Genomic DNA, 18,183 nt, shown 5'->3' with positions numbered 1-18,183 from the left:
ATTTGATGCAATCCCTCTCAAATTACCAGCAACATTCTTCAATGAATTGGAACAAATAATTCAAAAATTCATATGGAAACACCAAAGACCCCGAATAGCCAAAGCAATCCTGAAAAAGAAGAATAAAGTAGGGGGGATCTCACTCCCCAACTTCAAGCTCTACTACAAAGCCATAGTAATCAAGACAATTTGGTACTGGCACAAGAACAGAGCCACAGACCAGTGGAACAGATTAGAGACCCCAGAAATTAACCCAAACATATATGGTCAATTAATATTTGATAAAGGAGCCATGGACATACAATGGCAAAATGACAGTCTCTTCAACAGATGGTGCTGGCAAAACTGGACAGCTACATGTAGGAGAATGAAACTGGACCATTGTCTAACCCCATATACAAAGGTAAACTCAAAATGGATCAAAGACCTGAATGTAAGTCACGAAACCATTAAACTCTTGGAAAAAAACATAGGCAAAAACCTCTTAGACATAAACATGAGTGATCTCTTTTTGAACATATCTCCCCGGGCAAGGAAAACAACAGCAAAAATGAGCAAGTGGGACTACATTAAGCTGAAAAGCTTCTGTACAGCGAAAGACACCATCAATAGAACAAAAAGGAACCCTACAGTATGGGAGAATATATTTGAAAATGACAGATCTGATAAAGGCTTGACGTCCAGAATATATAAAGAGCTCACACGCCTCAACAAACAAAAAACAAATAACCCAATTAAAAAATGGGCAGAGGAACTGAACAGACAGTTCTCCAAAAAAGAAATACAGATGGCCAAGAGACACATGAAAAGATGCTCCACATCGCTAATTATCAGAGAAATGCAAATTAAAACTACAATGAGGTATCACCTCACACCAGTAAGGATAGCTGCCATCCAAAAGACAAACAACAACAAATGTTGGCGAGGCTGTGGAGAAAGGGGAACCCTCCTACACTGCTGGTGGGAATGTAAATTAGTTCAACCATTGTGGAAAGCAGTATGGAGGTGCATCAAAATGCTCAAAACAGACCTACCATTTGACCCAGGAATTCCACTCCTAGGAATTTACCCTAAGAACGCAGCAATCAAGTTTGAGAAAGACAGATGCACTCCTATGTTTATCGCAGCACTATTTACAATAGCCAAGAATTGGAAGCAACCTAAATGTCCATCTGTAGATGAATGGATAAAGAAGATGTGGTACATATACACAATGGAATACTACTCAGCCATAAGAAGTGGAAAAATCCAACCATTTGCAGCAACATGGATGGAGCTGGAGAGTATTATGCTCAGTGAAATAAGCCAAGCGGAGAAAGAGAAATACCAAATGATTTCACTCATCTGAGGAGTATAGGAACAAAGGAAAAACTGAAGGAACAAAACAGCAGCAGAATTACAGAACCCAAAAATGGACTAACAGGTACCAAAGGGAAAGGAACTGGGGAGGATGGGTGGGCAGGGAGGTATAAGGGGGGGGAAGAAGAAGGGGGGTATTAAGATTAGCATGCATGGGGGGGAGGGAGAAAGGGGAGGGTGGGCTGCACAACACAGAGAGGACAAGTAGTGACTCTACAACATTTTGCTAAGCTGATGGACAGTAACCGTAATGTGGTTGTTAGGGGGGACCTGATATAGGGGAGAGCATAGTAAACATAGTATTCTTCAGGTAAGTGTAGATTAAAAATTTAAAAAAAAAAAAAAAAAAAAAAAAGAAAGAAAGAAAGAAAAGGGGGATTACTCCTTAACAGGATAAAACTATTGGTAAATCAAAGATCAACGCATGCTTTAAATATCCTTAATGTTGATCACTTAAAGGGTGTCAGATGATCAGCTATGGAGGTACTCTTTTCTGATAATATTCCTTTCTCTTAATTAAAAAAAAAAAAAAAAAGCAGTTACTGTGTGCTGACCTCCAATGAGTTCTGCACAGTGGTATAGAGGGCATGTCAAAGTGTGGGCAAAGGGTCTGTTTGTTTCTACGCAGAAGATCAAGGCCTAGCTTGGATACCCAGAAAATGAACTAAGATACGATATGAGGAGGAGCTTCCGGCATCAGCACTCTCTGGAGGACTCGTGCCGGGGGATGATCATCAAAAAGCCTCCACAGGGATCCGGACGATGCTGCGGTTGTGGCTGCATCCAGCCCACCATCTCCTGGACTTGCCATAAGAAGGAGGAGGGAGATGTCTAGGCTGGCATGTGCATACAGTGAGACAACGAATTTGACTGGATCTGTACTGTTGGAACTCAACCAGGAGTTGGGAGGGGTGCAAGTTGTAGCACCCCAAAATCTCATGACTATAGACTATCTATGGTTAAAAGAACATATGGGATGTGAACAGATCCCAGAAATGGGCTGCTTTAATTTGTCTGATGGTCCAAGTACAGTTGGAAAATATCCATCATATCATAGATAAATTTTCACAAATGCCTAGGGTGCCTAAATGGTTTTCTTGGCTTCACTGGAGATGGCTGGTAATTATAGATTTGCTTTGTTTATGTCACCGTATTCCTATTATGTCAATATGTGTGTGCAGATTAGTTAGTAGTTTAAAACCTATACATACTTAAGGTACTATACAAGAAGATATGTCAAAGAAATAATCAATCCTCCCAAGTTTCCTTCATATGCTACATCTATAGCTTTTCTTCTTCCTTCCTAATTACAAACTTTAAATAGAATTCGTGCCTCATATCGAATTTACCGAGTATCATAATTCCTCCAGGTGGTAAAGATACCTCGAGACAAGTGCTGGGCATAGAAGCCACAGGGCATAAATCTGCAAAGAAGTAAAAAGCTAACCTTTGCAAACAATATGGCTTCTCTCTCACTTACCAACTTTACATTTCCCTGTATGGCCCCGGAAGATGACTGGTTAGCCAGAGACGGGTAAGATTCCTCAAGGGAGGAACAACCTAAGACAGGCACAGTCGCAGGGGGGCCATCAGGTGAGAATTTGGGGATCAACAGAGGCGAGGCTCAGAACCTCACCCCCCCTGCTTTGAGAGAAATCTTCTGCATCCGTGGATGTCTTGCTGCCCTTGTCTAGCCTGGATTAATACTTAGTCCATAGGCACACACCTGATCATCTGATCATCTACATTTGCCTTCTTACAGCACTAAACTATGTTTTCTACCTTTATCTTGCATCTACCTACCACTTCAGCATTTTATTAAAAATAAAAATAATAATAATAATAGGAGAAATGTGGGATCAACATATAAATCAAGTACAAAAATCAAATGAATATTCATATTTGACCTGATGGTTTATAGGTCATATTGCATGATCAAAACCGAAAGTTTCTGTGATGACTGCCCTTGTACTGTTCACCATGTAAGAATTTATTCACTCTGTAAGAATTCGTTCACCATGTAAGAACTTGTTCGTTATGCTTCAGAAGATTGGAGACTGACGAGAATTAGGCTTGAGATGGATTAATGATTGTACATTGAGCATTGACCCCCCTATACTGAATTTTATTGTTGTTAACAACCATTTGATCAATAAATATGAGAGATGCCCTCTCAAAAAAAAAAAAAAAAAAAAAAAAAAAAAAAAAAAAAAAGCAGGCATAACAAAAAAAAAAAAAAAAAAAAAAATATTCCTGGAAGTTCATAGTTTTCAAAAGCACCACCTCACATATGACATTTCATCTCCACAGCAGCCCTGGGTGATAGACATAAGTTATTCTCCATGTTTTACATGAGAAAACGTTTAGAGATGCCCTGCCTAAAGTTATCCAGTACATAAATAGTGGTGACCGAATTCAAACACAGGTTCCACTCAGCCATGCTGCCCCACTTGCTTGCATATGGTGACTGGCTTAAAGGAGTTGGCAGTTTTGTTGAAGAAACAAGCACAGGTGCAAGTCAGTTTTACCCAAATGTATAAGTGATCAACTGCCACATGAATGACATAAGAAATGTGCTGATAAGGAGACTTGCAAGTAGCCTGAAATAATGCCTCTGAGAGATATGGGACCTGTGTGCTTTGTAAATGTAAGTAGGAAGTGGTGAAGAAAAGCGGGGAGAGGGCTTCCTAAGAACACTATCTGGATATCACATATAAAGGGGATAGGCTATTTTGGTAGGACTGAACCTGAAATGCCAAGCTCAATCTGGCATTTTTCCATTGGTTATCAGAAAGCATCTGAGTTTTATAGTGGAAATTGACAAAATGGAAGTGACACTTTAGAAAATTGATCTGGTGATATCATGTAAGGTGGATGGGAAGAGGAATGGACCAGAGGCAGAGACGAAGTAGTTGGTTCTTGCAGTGGTCAAAATAAGAAACTAGGAGAACCGCTATCAGAGCCCTGGTAGTAGATCTGGGGAAGGGCCGTGAGGTGCAGCTCACAGGGACTTGGCAGGATTTAGGCCCAGAGAGGTCTCAGAAGCACTGAGAGAGTGGCAGAGAATACATCAAAAATAAGATGAAGGTTTCAAGCCCCTGCAAGTGGAAGAATGGCAGTGTTACTAATAGAAACAGTTCAGTCAGAAAAGGATACAGTCTGACAGGTGAGATGAATTGGATTTTAGATGCAGAATCATAGAATTTTAGAACCACATTGGGCAGGACATTTTTGGAAGGACATTCTTTAAATGAAGCTTTACATAGAAGTCCTATATTATAAAACAGAACAAAGTAGGAAAGGAGTGGGAATCTTAGAGAGCTGTCCACCCCTGGGACCTTCAATGTTACCTCTGAAGAGCTTATGAGGTTCCACAGAGCAGTATTCAGAGATGATTGACCTCACCCAGTACTCTCGTTTTTAGGCAAGTGATCTAAGGCTTGAAACTGTTGGGTAACTTGCCCAAGGTCAGCCAGTTGCTAGTGGAAGAGCCAAGGCTAAAACTCAACTAAGCAGTGTCTCTCCTACCACCTCAGGGACACCTGTCGTTTTGAAATCGAATTAGGCAGCGGTAAATCTAAGCAGAAAAGCCCAGTGGTCTGGTGATGAGAAGGAACAGAAGTTAGGGAGTTAAGTGTGATGATAGTTCAGCCCATGAGAATGAAAGATCTCTGATAAAAGGCAACAAAAAAGAAAAAGTGGTGACTGAACTTCAGCAAGTACCAAAGTTAGAGTGTAAGAGGAGGAAGAATGCACCCATCTTCTCCATGGGTACTGGGCCAGCAGCACGAATAAAACAGCCGGTGAAGACTAAACAAAACATTAGGACAAAGGCCAGGGCCTCCTACATAACAGAAGCAAGTGAGGCAGAGGGTTTAAGAGGGGCTGATGTCAATGATGTCAAAACGAAGGCAGGAAATACAGGTGTCCCTGAAAATCTTTCAAAGGACAGTTTCATGGAGCGATTGAAGAAAAAGCGGAGCTTTCGGGTGGTAGGTAAGGCAGTAACCACGGTGGGTGTACCCCACATATTCAAGAAGCTTCTCAGCAGAAAGAAAACAGCACAGAAGGTAAGGAGGTCACAGGAATAATGAAGGGAAACCAAGGGACTTTATAAAGCTTAAGTTCTTCGGGCCATAGGTGGGTAGAGGGAAACAAAAACAAAACTACAAAGCACAATGCTAGCTCAGTAAGTCATTGGATAGAAGCTTTTCTAAATGGATAAATTACTCTGAACATTTCTCAAAGTAACTGATAAGGATTGTTAAAGGGGAAATTTGCACCTTCAAGTAGCTAAGTCTTTATAAAGTCTTAAAAAAAAGTCCATGATATCTAGTTTCCAGTTCCTGAAAACCTCTTCTCCCAGCCTTTTAATGATTCTGTCACAGAAATGAGAGTTAAAAGATGGACTGAGAAAAAATGTATTTAATAATCGTGTTCATTCTCCTGCCAATTGCAGAAGTGTTACTTACTGTGCATTTTCTAGTCTGCAGTGCTTTCTGCCGTGTCAGGTGAATGGTGTTCCTGCCACTTCCCTTGGAATACTATTGCATAATCCTGTTGATCTCACTGTGAGGAAACCCTTGATCCTCATCCTAATGTTTCCTTCCCATTGAATACTTCGTACACCATTAGCAATTCATCCTTGGCAACCTCCTTCACCTCCCAACCCCATCCATTCTTATCCACATCCAATTTGCAGTCTCAAGCACCTTTCCCACAACACCCAATAGACACATAATTCTTCAGGGCATGTGACACTTAGAGGGTAAAGGGTTTCAATGTGATAAAAGATAGTCTTCATGATTTTATGCTTCTAATGATAAAACTCCCATTCTGATAAGGTCCCTTGCATTTTCTGGAGATTTGGAGTGAGAAGTAGTAATAAGGACAGTGACATTTAAAAGGAGCAAAGCCTTTCTAACGTATAGTCAAATGTCTCAATGAAATGTGTCCCCAATTACTAAATAAGGAAGTTGGAACATCCTAAGTAGAGAATGTGAAGCTCTTAAGATAGGACTTAGATTTGAAGTATGTTTTTTCCAGAATTAGAGATAAAGCATAAACTGGTTATGTCCTCTGATATCCTTGAAAATGTGCTCCCTTAGTGCTTAATATTATGGGCAATTTGTCCCTCCTGTGATGAGTTGTTCTCAGAGAAGATTTTTGGCAAGTCCCCCATTTGAGGTTTTCTTGTGTGCTGCCAGACGCCAGCCTGGCGTCACCAGACATAGCCTCATGGATCTTACACCCTGATCCTCCCCAGCAGAGAGGGGCCAGATGGAAGCCTGTACATGCGGTCAGTTATGTGACAGGAGAGGAACACTCGGCTTGGGGAATGACCTCTTCTATATAAAACAGTAAGCAAGCCTTTTCTTTGTCCCCTAAGGAGACATCAGGGTTGCTTGCGGCAAGTACAAACCTGAGAAATACCCCGTAAACAGAGCTGTCAAAGTCTTGGTTCTGAGTTCAAAAATCTGTACATCCTGCTTTCTCCAAAATATCTTGACAAGATGTCCAAGAAATCTTAAGTTCAGCATTTCCAGAACTGAATGCATCATCTTCTTCTATCCGGCTTCTTTCTCTATTTCCCTGCTTGCCAAGGCACTTACCCTCAGCGTTTTCCTCATCCATCAGGTCGCCAGATTTCTTTAAATTCTACCTCTTAAATATCTGTTACGTTTTGCACTCTGCACACCATTGACTTGGTTTTGACCCTCATCGTGAAAATGTAAAAAATAAGTAGACTATCGCAGTAGGCTCCAACCTGGCATTCCTGCCACCACTTTCACTTGCCTCCAAACCAATATCTTAAAATACAGAACTGTTCGTGTAACTTCTCTGCTGAATACCCTTCATTAGTTAAGCCTTCCAGATAAAATCCAAACTCCTTGTCAGGATCTACCTACTTCTCCAGCTTCATCTACTTACATTTCCTATAAGGAATAATGTCTGTCTTACAGACTGTTTATAAGAATTTCTTGCTCCTGGGTCAAGCATTCACTTATTGCCACTTTGGACTCCATATCCTTAAAAACTTTGCATTCCCTGGCATAAAGTAGGCATGTAATACATGTATGCAGCACAAATGACTATTGGGTGGCTTAAAGTAAAAACAGGCTTAGCTAAATACAACAAGGATTTAGCTTGAGAAATTATTAAATTCCACATTCTCTCTGTATATTCCCTTCACCTTAACTAGTCATGATGATGGAGCTCTTTTGACAAAGCCTGGATGATCATTTAGATTTGTAGACACTAAAAACAGGGAAAGAGGGGATGGCTGTGGCTTAGATCCACTTTGCACTTTGTAGATGACCTGCAGCTTACTAAAAATTGTAACTCTCTTGTTCAGTCAAACAACTCTATTATAAATACAGATGAGTCAAATTAACTGTTTTTCTCAGAAACCCATGACTCACGAGTCATACACTACTCTTCCCCTGTTCCATTACAGTGGGAAAAGATAAAAGCACAGCACGTCAAGTGGCTACTTAAAATCACTGTCTTGTCTTCAGGCCCTTAAAACACATTCATATTAACTTTAAATTTTGTCTGTGGCAAAATATATGACCTAAGCATTCACCCATCTCATTAACTATGTGACTCTGCCGACAAGAGTCTGAGCTCTAATATTATTCCAAGGCAGGCTTGGGCTCCAGGGTGCTTAGTCAGTAGGAGCTCTTCTGAGTGGTCACAGTTGGTCCACGTCACTAAGTGTTGCTAGAGACCCAAATCTCTCATTAATATGCTTGGATATCCCTTCAACTATCATGGAAATTGCAGTTCCCCTTTTACAGATACCTGAGCCAACTTATTATAATATGTGAAGCACTCTGTGGAGCTGACCTGATTAGGTTCATTACTTCTTGTACCACTTACCAGCACAACTTTTCTGCTTCCTGGGAGAGTCAGAAAAGCAGCACCACCTCCACCCCGGACAGAAGTCACAGTGATACCCAAAAGCTGCAACAGCTGCCAAGCCTGCTTTCTGTAGGCCCCGGCCTGCTGGGCTGTTATCAGAGGCTTGCGGAGCAGTGCACCCACCACAGTAACTGAGGATGACCACGTAGGAGAGCACCATTCACAGTCAGTGGAACACATGCTACAATATTGACTCTCAAGAAATATTTCTACAGAGAGGTGGTCCTAGGACTTATCATCCACATTTACTCAACCCTAAAATACCATCACAGCAACAGGCACTGGCAGGCCAGAGCTGGCTCCTTGCAGATGCCACTGACCCAGTAACCTTTGGTGGGGCTGCTCAGGGTTCCCCTTTCTTTATGACCCCAGCTTTGGACACAGGGATAGGTGCCCACATCACCCATGAGGGGTCTCAGTCTACTCTGCCCTGGTCATTTCTTGTTTCTCCCAATGTGCTGCCTCCCTCTGTGGCCCATTTCCCTCACTAAAGCTGGATTCTCAACTGTGTCATGGCCACAGGACACCACTCAGTTTTGGCAATTAATGCAAGCCTGTTGCCTGCTAAACTCTTCTCAATAATTTCACTTGGCCCCAATTATCATCCAGCTGTGAACATATCACCCTTTCTTGGAAATATTGTTTCCACTCAGCCCTGGGGTTCATTATTTATATTTTTCTTAAATGATGCAATCATCCTAGGTAATATTTTTCCATCCTCTTTCTCCTAAATCTCCTCTAGCCCTTAAAGCATATCCATATGTTATTTCATGACAGAAGGAATTCCTGCTTTCTTCCCAGTAACTCCACTTTATGAAATGTTCCAAGTCATGTATTAGTTATGTATTAAGTTATCTACATAAATCTTTGGGTTTGTTCTGTTTTTAAGTTCTGGATTGTTTCTACCAGGACTGATTCCCAAAATCCCTTTTTTGGAAGTATAGAAGCGTCTTTCATTTATAAGGACCTTTTATGTCCACCTAGCTCCAGACTTGCCTCAGACCATTCCTGAAACTATTTCTGCCTCCTCTGAGGGCACTCATGCTATCACCCTCCGGCCTCAGCAGGCACCCTCAGTCAGCCAAGATCTTATCTTCTGATATATCACATCACTGTGATTCCCTCCATGCTTTGCATTGCCCATCTTTACTCTTACTCAATTTTGATCACTCAGTCTTCAGCGGGTGTATAAGTCTGACCTTCAGGAGGAACCTCCAAAATGCTCACCGAATATTACCAACTGCATTTTCTCTAGAGAGCCTTCTTTCCCAGCAATTTCTAATTATGCTTGATTTACAAAGTAGTAGCTCATAGGTTAAATTCAGCTTATAGATCTGTTTTGACTGACATGCATTGAGTTTTTTATTTTTCTATGAGTGCCTTCAGATGGGGTTTGTGCTTTTATATGCTCAACATGCTGCCAAAAATTTCCTATGGTCTTTTATCTGGCCATCTTTATTAACTGGCATTAACTAGCTAAATATCTATCCTATAACCAGTTCCCGTCCTGGTATCACCTGCAGAACCATTTGCCCAGACCTTCTAAGTTTTCCTTTGTCCCTCCCTATACTCTATCCTCTGGAAGATTCCTCACTGTCTAATGGAAACAGTAACCTTAACTCTTTGCTTACTGTACTAGTCTTTTGAGACCTATCTTCCAGTAAGAAATTTCCCTCCAACAAGACTCAGATGATTCTACTGTCCCCAATATGTGGGTCTCTGACTATTACATTTTATTTTCTATTAAGTTATCTGTATTTTGAGTTCTAATATCAAGACTGGGAGAATATGAATTAAGTCTTTTTGTTTTTAAGTTAAAAGACCACAGAAAGTTCTAAAAATAATCCAGCCTCAGTGTTTCATGTGTTATTGGTTTACAATTCTCCATTTTTAGTTTCCAAAGAAAAGAATTTCCTAACCTTTGCTTTATCTAACCTTTTACAGTTGTGTATAAGGTATAAACACTCCCAACAACAATTCTTTCTTACCTTTCCAACAGATGCTATTTCCCCACACACTCACTCAAATTATTAGCATAGTATTGTAAGTCAGTCTGTTTATGCTTTGGGGGAAATTTTTCATATTTGAAATAAAAACATGTTAAAGTAGCTACAGTCAAATATGACTTTTGCTAGCAGTTTAATCAGAACATGGATGAAACCTAAAATGATTTGTGCCAAATTTGCTAGTTTTGTAGATACAGCTAGGAACCTGAACTTTAGAATGAATCTTGTATGGTTGTGCACATAGGTCAATTACTTATAAAAGTTTATCTTGAGTTATAAATGGCAATGATGACCTCTTTTGTAGAATTTAAAAGACTTGGTAGCTCTTATTGAAATGAACAGAATCTACATAAACACCTGTGGTTTTTGTTTTTTTAACTTTATAGGAAATCAATGTGTTGACAGTTGCACTGGTCAACCAAGACCGAGAGAACAATATTGAGAAAAGAAGCCAAGGTTTAAAATCAGAGAAAGAAGCTCTACTAATCGGTAAGGAAATTCTGTTCTCCTCAGTTCTGAGCTACTTCACTTAATATTTAAGTAATTCACTTCGAACTTAACAATACCAACAGCTTTGCCTTCTAGTCAAAGATGAGATTAGTTTTGTCAAGATTCTATTACATACGCTTCAAATTAGGGATATACAGATTTCGCTCTTCTGTAACCATGTGTATTAGTTGGTTATCTGACATAAAACTGAATCCAAGAAGACAGATTAATTTGCATCTCACATGTTACAAATGTGTATCTCAGAATTTGAACACATTGCTTCCACCCACCTGGAGACCAGGTTGGGTCCAGTCCAAAAGTTCTAAACCAAGCCAGATCTACAGCCTCAAGAAAAACCACAGCCTAAAAAACATTCATTTGCCCCTCAAAATATATGTAGGCTTACTTTTCTTTGTCTGGAATATATCTAGGTTGACTTTTCAGGTCCTCATAATCAGATCCAGAAGTAGTACTATGGTCACAAGGAAGAGTTTGATGAGGATGTGCTGCTAACAGGCCTGTGATCCCACTTCAGAAAACTGTATATTTAAGGCTGTCTCCAAAGTCCTCAAATCCAGAGAAGGAGAAGCCACCATCCTCACGTCATTATGCACAGCACTGACTGGAGCTGGGCCTTGGCACGAACCCTAGTTGAGAGGAGGGGGAGGTCCAAGCTTAGACTGGCTCCTCCATGGCATGGTTCAGAGTGAAGGATGAGGCTGTTGTGCATGTGAGATGAATAATTGTTCTGCAGTTCGTTATCTGGCAGTAGCACCCAGCTGCATTTTCTATATACTGCATACACTCACCTCAAAATGATGGGTACACCAGGGCCTGTAGAAGCTGGCACAGGAGGAATTAAATTCAAACGATAGTCCAAATTTCATCCATCACATATAGATTTTTCAACTACAGGGTTATTGAATATGACATCAACTTAGAGATACTCCAAGGAAAACCAATTATTTTTTTCTCTCTGATGATATACAGCTGTAGTAACATGCCAAGCACAAGTTTCATAAGACATGCTGATGTACTATCAGTTCCAGGAATCCAAAATGAACCCATATACAGTTGGCAACTGGATGTTTCTTCTATTGGAACATATGTCAAACTCTGACAACTGTTTCTCTCTCTCAATGTGACAAAATTGTGATTTTCCCCATGATGCTTTTAGGGTCTGAACAAAGTGCATAATAATCAGCAGTAAACTTTCCCTTTTTATTTACACACAGACCAGTTGAAGGTTAAAAAAAATGGGAATGGGTCTCTGATTTTCTTTCTTTCCTGCCTGTCACTACAGATTCCTTCTCCTTATATGTTCTACTTGGGGAACATAGTTCGTTTATAATGTCTTCTAAATAGTTACCATATATATATATATATATATATATAATATACAGACACACAAGTATGTATTTTTTCAATCAGCTGCCCTCACAATGTTTAAAAGGATATGCTTTACACACTTTAGGTTAATGGGAGTAGAGAGGAAGGTTACATTTATAATATGTCACCTCTGCTAGGTCTTTAGTATTAGAAAAAAACTTTTCAAATTTGTAAAGTCAAGTGTGTTAGAAAGAAAAAAAACTGTCAGGATCTTCAATAAAAAGAAGACACAGCCAACTCTAAATTTTCTAGGACTTTTCCACTCACTTTTGGTCTTTCGAACTAGTCTACCTCTATTAGCATTTGAAGTTCTGGGTTAAGCAAAAGAGAAATAGCATGGGACACTCATTTTGAATCAATATATGAGAAATGTTCAAGTAGAAAGGAGGCTGGAGATTCAAGTTATTGATTAAATTTAGGAGTTTTCCCTTCATTTCTCTGTTGCCTCTCAGTCTCAATATTTCATTTTACTTTCCTTAATGAAAGTTTGATTACAATTGTGTTTTCCTGCTCAAACTCACCCCCTAAATCCCTTGGTACTTACACTGTTCTGTAGGTAAAGACAGACTAGTCATCCAAAAGAATGCCAAAGTAAAGGGTTTCCAATTCTGGCAAAATGGGTCCTGCCGAAGGATCAGTTGCTCCCTACCATTAAAGATGCCTCTTTGCTAACTGAGTTTGTCTATTCGTACTTTGTACAAACCTGAATGTTGGAACCGTAGCAACATCTCCTGAATCTAGGTAAGGACAGTGACAGAGACAAAATGACAGAACATGGGGCTAAAACTGCTTTGGACCAGGCTAGAGACATAAAGGAGTTTCTGGTGCTGGGGCTACTCTTTGCTGAGAAATACTTGCAGGTAGAATGATTCTGGAAGTCAGTCCCTGGACTTCTGACACATCTGGAGGGGTCAGGAATACCCTTTGCATTTTCCCTGGAATCTTCCCATGGAATAATTAAAACCATACAGAGGGTACAGTGGGCCTGCTCAAAGACAGTCTAGAAGGCCAGGAACACAGCAAAAAAAGACCTTCTCTGAATTGGAAATACTTACTGGGAAAATCTCCATCACATAGGGGTGACTACAGTATATGCTATAAGCTAATATATTCAAATAACACCCTCTTGGGACACCCAAATGTTATATAAAATGCACAGTGGCCCAAATCTTGGTTTCCTGGAAGAGAAAGGAGGAGTGAAAAATGAGCTGTTCAAATGGATTCCATCCACAGAGAACATAAAACTGAGGCTAGAAACTTCCTAAACAACAAGCAGTCCTAGTTATTTGTGATTATTTGTTACACTAATTTATCTGGGCAAAAGTGTTTATTCTTTGTGAACATTCTCATGTCCATTTGATTAAATTGAGTCTTTAAGGCAAAAAGTTAGGCATACAGAAGATCACTTGAATTTCACTGATAACATTATTTGGGGCTTTGCAGATTTAGATTCTGAATCCCTTAGGAGTTCAACCATTCTGCCAAATTTTCTGCTTAACAATTAATGGGGATTGAGTGCTACATTCCAACTCAACTAAAGAGTACAGGCCCTTAGAAAGCTCTTTATTGTGATTTCTAGATTATTTACTTTGCAATCAATCCTTCTGAAGACAGGTGGATATTATCACTGGACCCAAAAGAATTACATTTTTATGGAGCATTGCACAGTAGCATTTTACATCTTACTCTGTAGTACCTGCATATTAGGTCAGCTTGACATGCCCAATGTCAATGCCAGAACTCCTAGTTCATGTTACATATGGCCTATATGTTGGATTCGGATTCGGTATGCACTGATCTTGTGTGTGATAGAATGAGTCAATACTTTCGATTTAGAGCTTTTGTTAAAGTTTGAAGATGTGTTTGGCTGGAAATCACTGGCTATTGTTATAAAGGAAAATGGATCAAAATTTGTTTGTGATAGGCAAATAGCTCTGAGAAGATGTTGACAGTATAACTCTGATGTGTATCATGCCATCTTCTCTTGCTTTTTAATTAATTCTAACACAATGGATTTCCAAACCTTGCAGCACTGACTGGCACCCTGGCAATGCTAATCATCACCTTGTAACTCCCAGCCAGATATAGTCAAGACTTTCTCAACAACTCTATTTATGAAGTATCTGTTCTTCAAAACTTCCCTGGACCCCTGAACAGCAAATTTCTTTACATTTTACATGGACTCCTCTGCAGATCAGTACATACCTATTGTGGGTAACCAAGACCCTTCTTTACGTCAAGCACTCCCCCTTCCTACCACTACTGCCACTACCATTTCTGTCCCTGTTACCATTACACACATCTGCACACAACCTTCTATATCTGAATTGAAATGTTCTCCCTAATGCATGGATTTTAGAAAGCAGATAAAAGTAATGTAGAGAAATATACTTAAAGAAGGTTGAGTGGTAATTTTTGGTGTTTTCATTGACTATACTTGAGCCTATATTTAGGGTGCACCTGAGAAAAGTAATCTGGCAAGTGTATTCTTCTCTGAAAGCTACTGACCATAAAGAGTGAGTCACTGACCTAAATCTTGTTTCCAAGATACAACTGTCTATATCAATAAATCAACAATATTTGTCAAGAGCCTACTATAAAAATTACCAGCCTTCATTGTGAAAAAACATTTAACAGCTCATTTAAAAGGCAGAATTCTTTGTCCCACATAGCCCATCACCACACACACACACACACAGATCCTGTTTATTGTAACACTAATGCCCAAGGTGATACTGAAATAGGCACTTTGGGGAACATGTTTTGAGAACTACTGGCCTGCCATATGCCAAGACCTCTTTTAGCTGGTGATGATGGTATGATCTCTTCTCTTGAGAAGTTCACAGAGTAGTGAGAAAGAAATCAGCTAATGACAATGAAATGTGGTTCCTACTAACATCAGAAGCACAGACGAGGGGTTACTTACTCTACAGATGCCTTAATAGAAGAAAGGACAGCCAAGTGATTCCTAAAGGATGCATAGATTTTTCTTTGGATAGATAAGGGAGTGTCAAGGCCATTTCAGATACAAGGGACAGTTTCCTAAAAGGCCCCAAAAGAGTCTCAAGGCTTTAGTTAAAATAAAACAAACAGATATTTAAAAACAAAAAAACTAACAATATAAGATCAGGTATTGTACTCAGTAAATAAGTGGAACAAGTGCTTTTTGGAAGATTAAAGCTTTTTAGAATCCCAAGGTACTGAGGAGCATAAGACCAAACCACAGTGTTTGATCAGTCTGTTTCTACCCACTCACAGTCGTGCCTCTCTCCACTTCCCATAAATGCTTTATTACTCTGTGGCTGCCCACATACAACTATCCCCCGTGGCTTAGTGGGAAACCCAGATTTCACATAGCATCCTCCCTGCTGCTTCTCCACTTGGGGCTCCATGGAGACTTCACATGTGCTGCAACCTGGAGTAAGAATATTTCAGGCTGGCTTATGGTCACATTTATGTTGGTTTTCAGCAAGATATGAGTATGTCTAGAGAGACAGCTTCCCCTCTGCAGAGCTAGGTTCCTGGAGATCCCTGGGCTTCCCTCCTCCCCAGTGAGCTGATAGGCCCCAGGGTTTTCTAAAGTTTCCCAGAAGAATACCAAGCAGTGTGGATATAGGGAAAGCTAATCTCAGCCAGAACCTCACAAGGTGACAGGAAGAGTTTGGAATGAAAAGCCAAGCAGCCCGAGGAAGGGTAGGATTCCATTTCTTGTTTGAAGAATGCACTGACCAAACTGATGTTTTGTTCTTATCAGGTAACCAATAAAATTTCTAAAATAGAAAGCCATAAGAGAAAAAGATCGGAGTGGGATCAGTTCACCCTGTGACAAAGCACAGTACCTGATGATCTTTTAACAGCCCTATGCAGGGGAAGTATTTGTGGATGGAGGTATTAGATACACTAGGCAAGTCACTTATCCACTGTGGACCTACTTCCTCATACTGTATAAAGTTAGGAGGCTAGTCTTTTTCAATTCAGTACTTTGTAATCCATGAGGGCTATTATGAAAGCTGCAATGCCCCTTAGGCAGTGACCTTATAGGTAGGTAGAGAATCATATCATCAACATATAAACATGAACTCTACTATCTTATCCTTGTAGAACAAAGAGAAAGAAAACCTATCTTGACACCATGACCCTTTCAACCAACAGGCCACTTCCCTGCTCCCCACCCAAAGCATAACTTCTCCAAAGTATTGCCTACACTCACCATCCCCATTGCCTTTCCTGCCTTCTCTCATCAGCCCACTCCAGCCTGGCTTGCATCCTCACACTGAAGCTGTTCATAGCGATGTGACCAGAGAACATCATATTCCCATTTTCTCAACTCCCTCCATCTGCCAGATGCACTTTACACAGCTGACTACTCGCATCTGGAACTCCTGGTTGCCATGACTACTCTTCTGCTCACTCCCTCTCAGCTTTCTTGATGAGTTTTCCTCCGTTTAACCTCTACATTTTGGGCTTCTTCAGGGTTCATTCTTGAGGCTTCTTCTCTTCCTAAGTAATCTCAATGAGTATGTTGACTTCAAATTCCTTTTTGTTACCACTGACTTACAAATTTATACCATCTCCAACTGCCATTTGGTATCTCTACTTAGATGCTAACTGATCTCTCAAATGCAGTGAGGCCAAAACAAACTCTTGATTCTACCCTTTTTCCTGCTCTAATATGCTCCTCCCCTAGTATTCCCATCTGAGAAAATGGTACCACTCAGTTGTTCAAGCCAAATACTGAGGAGGACTCCTTGATTCCTCCTAAACCTTTATCATTCACAATCAGCCATCAGCTCTGCCATTAAGGTCCACTACTAACCGGTCCAGATCTCTTCAGGTCTTGTGCAAACACTTCTAATTGGTCTCCCAGTTTCCTTTCATCTATTTACTACATAGCAGCCTGAATGAAATTTGTAAAACATAATTCAGATCAGATGATGCCCCTGCTCAGAAACCTCTGTTTGTTTCCTATTATATTTAGAATTCAATCCAAACCCCTTGCTCTAGCATACAAGCCTGCATGATCTGGCTCCCCACCTACCTCTATATGCCTGCTGAACCACTCTCTAGCCGTGTTTGTTCTTGCCGTCATTCCCATCTCAGCTCCTTTGCACTCTCTGTTACCTGTACCTGAGTAATCTTCCCCAGGCTCTCTGTGGCTGGCTCCTCCTCTGAACCTCAGGAAAAAGTACCTTTGCTTGACCTCAGTATAAAACAGCACTCTGCCAAGCTTGAGGTTGCTTCCCATTCTATCCTATTACCTGTTTTATTTTCTTCACTATGCTTACTCCTATCTGAAAATATTTCCTTTATTTATAAGTCTTGTGTTATTGTCTATGCTGCTTACCTAGAATATAAGTTTTCCAAGAGCAGGAATCTTGTGTGTCTTGTGTGATGCTGTCTCTAGCAGCTGGCACCTAACAGCTGCTCAAGACATATGTAAATAAGAGTGAATGAAGCAGTAAAAGTCTAGCACTATTTGGCTCATTTAAATGTTACTCCCTTGGTCTTAGTGAAGTCTAAAAATGAAAATAAAGTAGATGATTTTGTTGGGAAAAGCTCAAAACGCCTTTATGCTCCTTTTTAAATGAGCCTTCCTAATGGGAGATTTGCCATAGGTTGTACCGACCTGGTTTGTGTAGCTTTCTAAAGCAGTTTTTAAGGCTCTGAGATGTGTAAAAAGCACAACAGTACCGCCAGCCGCCTCTACTTCTTTTTTTTCTTAAACTAGCTGCTCACAATTGTATTTTCCACTGTTGGGAAACCCATTCCTAAATATGGAGATATGGAGACCTCTGCTCCTCCCTGGGAACAGCCAGAGCGGATTGTTGAGCTCATCCCTCTGGGGATATACACCAGTTCAGTAATGGCTCAGTTCTCCACCCTCGGCTTCTAGTTATCCTTTTATCAACCCTCCAAAAGGCCCATAAAATAGCCTCCATTTCTCTGGGACTGCAGCATTTTTCATTAGGTTTTGAGTTACAGCCATCTTTTTCTCCATTTGCAGGAAATATCCCAA

General features: G+C 40.3%; 1 protein-coding gene across 18 annotated transcripts in view; it reads left to right on the top strand.

Moving 5' to 3' along the window:
- The window catches only part of ENOX1 (ecto-NOX disulfide-thiol exchanger 1), a 554,315-nt gene that overhangs the window by 522,004 nt on the left and 14,128 nt on the right, over nt 1–18,183 (top strand). For all 18 annotated transcript variants that reach the window (XM_073212579.1, XM_037002114.2, XM_073212580.1 and 15 more), the window contains one exon: nt 10,676–10,778. In XM_073212579.1, the coding sequence (XP_073068680.1) occupies nt 10,676–10,778 (103 nt within the window). The remainder of the gene's footprint in view (nt 1–10,675; nt 10,779–18,183) is intronic.

This window comes from Manis javanica, chromosome 9 (assembly GCF_040802235.1).
Source record: "Manis javanica isolate MJ-LG chromosome 9, MJ_LKY, whole genome shotgun sequence".
NCBI lineage: Eukaryota > Metazoa > Chordata > Mammalia > Pholidota > Manidae > Manis > Manis javanica.
This window is presented reverse-complemented; position numbering and strand designations above follow the sequence as displayed.